Here is a 6,396-nt window from a genome sequence, read left to right on the forward strand (position 1 = left end):
ATGGGCTGTGCCCCTAATGCTTCACATTCTCCAGTGTTCTTGCTTCTCATGTTCTCAGGAGCTGAAGTCCCCCCCGTTGTCCTCTTTGTCCTGTTCCTGGCTATTTACCTGACCACCATGATGGGGAATGTGACTTTAGTGCTGCTCATCTCCTGGGACTCCAGGCTCCACTCACCTATGTACTATCTGCTCCGTGGTCTCTCAGTTATAGACATGGGGCAGTCCACAGTCATTCTGCCCCAGTTGCTGGCCCATCTGGTCACTCATGACCCAGCCATTCCTGCTGCCCGCTGCCTGGCCCAGTTATTCTTCTTCTATGTGTTTGGCGTTACAGACACACTTGTTATTTCTGTCATGGCTCTGGATCGATACATGGCCATCTGTGACCCTCTGCACTACCCTTCAGTGATGAATCGCCAATGTTGTGCCTGCTTACTGGCCTTGTGTTGGGTAGTGTCTGTGGTGCACAGCATGCTGCATGTGGGACTCCTCTTGCCTCTCTCCTGGGCTGCGGATGCCGAAGGCAACGTTCACCTTTTCCACTTCTTTTGTGACCACCGACCACTTTTGCGAGCCTCTTGCTCTGACATCCATTCCAATGAGCTGGCCATATTCTTGGAGGGAGGCTTCCTCATGATGGGCCCTTGTACCCTCATTGTACTCTCCTATGTCCACATTGGGGCCACCATCCTACATTTGCCCTCAGCAGTTGGTCGCCGCCGTGCAGTCTCCACCTGCGGGTCCCATCTCACCATGGTTGGCTTTTTCTATGGCACCGTCATCTGGGTCTACTTCCAGCCTCCTTCCCAGAACTCTCAGGATCAGGACATGGTGGCTGCTGTGATGTACACATCCATTACACCTTTGGCCAACCCTTTTGTGTACAGCCTTCGCAACAAGGATGTCAAGAGTGCATTCCATAGGCTGCTTAGAGGAGGGAGGGTGGCCTCCTGATTAGCCTGATGCTTTTGAACTGTGATGTTCGAAAAGACTGTTGAGAGTCCCTTGGACTGCAAGAAGATCAAACCAGTCAATCCTAAATGAAATCAACCCTGAATATTCATTGGAAGGACTGATACTTTCTGAGCCATCAGGGAAGCCCTTTCCATATATAGGAAGACACAAAAGTCTGGGCTTATTGAAATTTATAGGGACAAAGTAGGTGATTAAATAGTTAATCCTACTAAGGGATCATGAGTAAAGAGAAAAGTATAGGGAGACCCCTATAAGTTAATGATTACTCAAGAAAGAAGGTTTGCTTAACCACAAAACCAAGCGGGCTCTCTTAGCAACAAAACCAGGTCACAGAAGCATGAGACATGCCCCCAAACAATAAAACAATGGTGGAATAAGGCTCAGGCCCAGTGACTCAGTAAGTTAAAGATTCCTAGGACATGCCTCTCTGTGCACACTAAAAGCAAAAATATAAGGAAATGGTAAAATTATACTGAAAGCTGAGACGATTTACCATGTTAGTATATGATACCTCCTTTTTGCTCATTTCCATTGTGTCTCAAATGTCCTGGCTTCATCATGTAAGGACAAGAAAACTCCTCTGCCCACTATACAGGTGGAGCTAATGATGGAAGCTTGACATTTACTTAAGAACGAGGAAGAAAGTGGTCTTCTTTCTCTCCCCAGTTTTCCATTAATTATAAAACTGTAGCCCACTAAGTTCTTGGACTAGCACCCTCTTGCCTGCCCAGTTGTAAGCCTCACAAGTGTCCTATTCTAATAGATCAGTTCATATCTATCACTTTGGCTCTCGCCAAATTCTCTCTGTGCTGAGACATAAAGAACAGGAGTTCCTCAAAACCCCCAGAGACACATTTCTGCAGTTTCAAAATTGTTCCTTTGATATGAAACTCAGCTGTCTGGGGCCAGTGTCCTGCGCTTTCTCATCCTGAGTCTCTTCAGGTGCACCATTGAGGGTGGCTATAGTGACTGAGGTCAGGCTCTATTTTTCTGATCTTATTCTTCTTGCTTTCAAGTTACACAAGTCCCATGGGGCTTTTCACTGCCTCTTGAACATATTCCAATATTTATTGCTTTTACCTGCTTGGGTAGTTTCTATTACTTCTTTTTATTGAAGTAAAGTTCATTTATTATATTATGTTAATTTCAGATGTACAAATAGTGATTCAATATTTTTATAGATTGGACTCGGTTTATAGTTATTACAAAATAATGGCTATAGTTTACTGTGCTGTATAATATATCCTGGTTGCTTTTTAATTTTATACATTGTAATTTGTATCTCATAATCCTCTACCTCTATTTTGCCTTTCACCCCTTGCCTTACTCCACTGGAAACCACTGGTTTGTTTTCTGTATCTGTGAATCTGTTTCTGTTTTGTTATATTCATTCATTTGTTTTATATGTTAGATCCCACATATAAGTGATAATGTAGTGTATTTGCCTTCCTCAACCTGGCTTATTTCACTAAGCATAATAACATATAGGCCCATCCATACTGTTGCAAATGGCAGAATTTCATACTTTTTTATGGCTAAGTAGTCTATCACACACACATATCTATATATATCACTTCTTCTTTACTCATTCATCTTTTTAGGGGTACTTAGGTTGCTTCAATATCATGGTTATTGTAAATAGTGTTGTTGTGAAGATTGCAGTGCATGTCTCTTTTAGTTTTTTGTTTTGTTTTAATTGGAGGCTAATTACTTTACAATATTGTGGTGGTTTTTGCCATACATTTATATGAATCAGCCATGGGTGTACATGTGTTCCCCATCCTGACCCTCCCTCCCACCTACCTCCCCATCCCATCCCTCAGGGTTATCCCAGTGCACCAGCCCTGAACACCCTGTCTCATACATTGAACCTGGACTGGCAATCTATTTCACAAATGATAATATTAATGTTTCAATGCTATTTTCTCAAATCATCCAACCCTTGCCTTCTCCCACAGAGTCCAAAAGTCTGTTCTTTACATCTGTGTCTCTTTTGCTGTCTTGCATATAGGGTCATCGTTACCATCCTTCTAGATTCCATATATATGCATTAACATACTGTATTGGTGTTTTTCTTTCTGACTTACTTTGCTCTGTATAATGGGCTCCAGTTTCATCCACCTCATTAGAACTGATTCAAATGCATTCTTTTTAATAGCTGAGTAATATTCCATCGTGCATATGTACCACAGCTTTGTTATCCATTCTTCTGCCACTGGACATCTAGGTTGCTTCCATGTCCTGGCTATTATTAACAGTGCTGCAATGAACATCGGGGTAGATGTGTTTCTTTCAATTCTGGTTTCCTTGGTGTGTATGCCCAGCAGTCGGATTGCTGGGTCAAATGGCAGTTCTATTTCCAGTTTTTTAAGGAATTTCCACACTGTTCTCCATAGTGGCTGTACTACTTTGCATTCCCACCAACAGTGTAAGAGAGTTCCTTTTTCTCCGCACCCTCTCCAGCATTTATTGTTTGTAGATTTTTTGATAGCAGCCATTCTGACTGGCATGAGATGGTACCTCATTGTGGTTTTGATTTGCATTTCTCTAATCATGAGTGATGTTGAGCATCTTTTCATGTGTTTGTTAGCCATCTGTATGTCTTCTTTGGAGAAATGTCTGTTTAGTTATTTTGCCCATTTTTTGATTGGGTCGCTTATTTTTCTGGAATTGAGCTGCATAAGTTGCTTGTATATTTTTGAGATTAATTCTTTGTCGTTTGCTTCATTTGCTATTATTTTCTCCCATTCTGAAGGGTGTTTTTTCACCTTGCATATAGTTTCCTTCATTGTGCAAAAGCTTTTAAGTTAATTAAGTCCCATTTGTTTATTTTTGCTTTTATTTCCATTACTCTGGGAGGTGGGTCATACGGGATTCTGCTATGATTTACATCAGAGAGTGTTTTACCTATGTTTTCCTCTAGGAGTTTTGCAGTTTCTGGTCTTATATTTAGATCTTTAATCGATTTTGACTTTATTTTTGTGTATGGCATTAGAAAGTGTTCTAGTTTCATTCTTTTACAAGTGGTTGACCAGTTTTCCCAGCACCACTTATTAAAGAGATTGTCTTTTCTCCATTGTATATTCTTGCCTCCTTTGTCAAAGATAAGGTGTCCATAGGTACATGGATTTATCTCTGGGCTTTCTATTTTGTTCCATTGATCTATGTTTCTGTCTTGTACCCGTACCATACTATCTTGATGACTGTAGCTTTGTAGTAGAGCCTGAAGTCAGGCAGGTTGATTCCTTCAGTTCCATTCTTCTTTCTCAAGATTGCCTCGGTTATTTGAGGTTTTTTTTTTTGTATTTCCATACAAATTGTGATATTATTTGTTCTAGTTCTGTGAGAAAAAAAATCAGAGAAGGCACTGGCAACCCACTCCAATACTCTTGCCTGGAAACTCCTATGGAGGGAGGAGCCTGGTGGGCTGCAGTCCGTGGGGTCACTAAGAGTCGGACACTGCTGAGCGACTTGCCTTTCCTTGTGAAAAATACCATTGGTAGCTTGATGGGGATTGCATTGAATCTAGAGATTGCTTTGAATAGCATACTCATTTTCACTATATTGATTCTTCCAATCCATGGACATGGTATATTTTTACATCTATTTGTGTCATCTTTGATTTCTTTCACCAGTGTTTTATAGTTTTCTATATATAGATCTTTTGTTTCTTTAGATAGTTTTATTTCTAAGTACTTTATTCTCTTTGTTGCAATGGTGAATGGAATTGTTTCCTTAATTTCTCTTTCTGTTTTCTCATTGTTAGTGTATAAGAATGCAAGGGATTTCTCTGTGTTAATTTTATATCCTGCAACTTTACTGCATTCATTGATCAGCTCTAGTAATTTTCTGGTGGTGTCTTTAGGGTTTTCTATGTAGAGGATCATGTTATCTGCAAACAGTGAGAGTTTTACTTCTTCTTTTCTAATCTGGATTCTTTTATTTCTTTTTCTTCTCTGATTGCTGTGGCTAAAACTTCCAAAACTATGTTGAATAGTAGTGGCGAGAGTGGACATCCTTGTCTTGTTCCCGACTTTAGGGGAAATGCTTTCAATTATTCACCATTGAAGATAATGTTTGCTGTGGGTTTATCATATATGGTTTTCATTATGTTGAGGTATGTTCCTTCTATGCCTGCATTCTGGAGGGTTTTTATCATAAATGGATGTTGAATTTTGTCAAAGGCTTTCTCTGCATTTATAGAGATAATCATATGGTTTTTATCTTTCAATTTGTTAATGTGGTGTATTACATTGATTGATTTGTGAATATTGAAGAATCCTTGCATCCCTGGGATAAAGCCCACTTGCTCCCCATGTATGATCTTTTTAATATGTTGTTAGATTCTGTTTTCTAGAATTTTGTTAAGGATTTTTGTATCTATGTTCATCAGTGATATTGGCCTGTAGTTTTCTTTTTGTGTGTCATCTTTGGTTTTGGTATTAGAGTGATGGTGGCCTCATAGAATGAGTTTGGAAGTTTACCTTCCTCTGCAATTTTCTGGAAGAATTTGAGTAGGATAGGTATTAGCTCTTCTTTAAATTTTTGGTAGAATTCAGCTGTGAAGCCATCTGGTCCTGGGCTTTTGTTTGTTTACAAACAAACAGTTTCAATTTCTGTACTTGTGATGGATCTGTTAAGATTTTCTATTTTTCCTGGTTCAGTTTTGGAAAGTTATACTTTTCTAAGAATTTGTCCATTTCTTCCAAGTTGTCCATTTTATTGGCATATAGTTGCTGATAGTAGTCTCTTATGATCCTTTGTATTTCTGTGTTGTCCCTGTTGTGATTTCTCCATTTTCATTTCTAATTTTGTTGATTTGATTCTTCTCCCTGTTTTTCTTGATGAGTCTGGCTAATGGTTTGTCTTTTACTTATCTTCTCAAAGAACCAGATTTTAGTTTTTATTGATTTTTTTTGGCTATAGTCTGCTTTGTTTCTTTTTCATTTATTTCTGCTCTGATTTTTATGATTTCTTTCCTTCTACTAACTTTGGGGTTCTTCATTTCTTCTTTTTCTAGTAGCTTTAGGTGTAAACAGGTTATTTATTTGATTTTTCTCTTGTTTCTTGAGGTAAGCTTGTATTGCTATGAACCTTCCTCTCAGTACTGCTTTTATAAATCCCATAGGTTTCAGGTTGTTGCATTTTCATTTTCATTTGTTTTTATGCCTATTTTGATTTCCTTTTTGATTTCTTCCATGATCCATTGGTTATTCAGAAGCGTGTTGTTTAGCCTCCCTATGTATATATTTTTAATTCTTTTTCCTGTAATTGATATCTAATCTTACTGCATTGTGATCAGAAGAGATGCTTGAAATAATTTCAATTTTTTTGAAATTACCAAGGCTTGATTTATGGCCCAGGATGTGATCTATCCTGGAGAATGTTCCATGTGCACTTGAGAAAAAGGTGAATGCAGTC

The 6,396-nt window shown here is 38.9% G+C and overlaps 1 protein-coding gene across 1 annotated transcript; it reads left to right on the forward strand.

Annotated features, from left to right (window-relative positions):
- On the forward strand, positions 1–954 carry LOC138085699 (olfactory receptor 1B1-like). The gene has a single exon (XM_068980611.1). It carries the CDS (start codon positions 1–3, stop codon positions 952–954), a length of 954 nt encoding a protein of 317 aa, XP_068836712.1.
- The last annotated feature ends 5,442 nt before the right edge of the window (positions 955–6,396 follow it).

Source organism: Capricornis sumatraensis, chromosome 1 (genome assembly GCF_032405125.1).
Source record: "Capricornis sumatraensis isolate serow.1 chromosome 1, serow.2, whole genome shotgun sequence".
Classification (NCBI taxonomy): domain Eukaryota; kingdom Metazoa; phylum Chordata; class Mammalia; order Artiodactyla; family Bovidae; genus Capricornis; species Capricornis sumatraensis.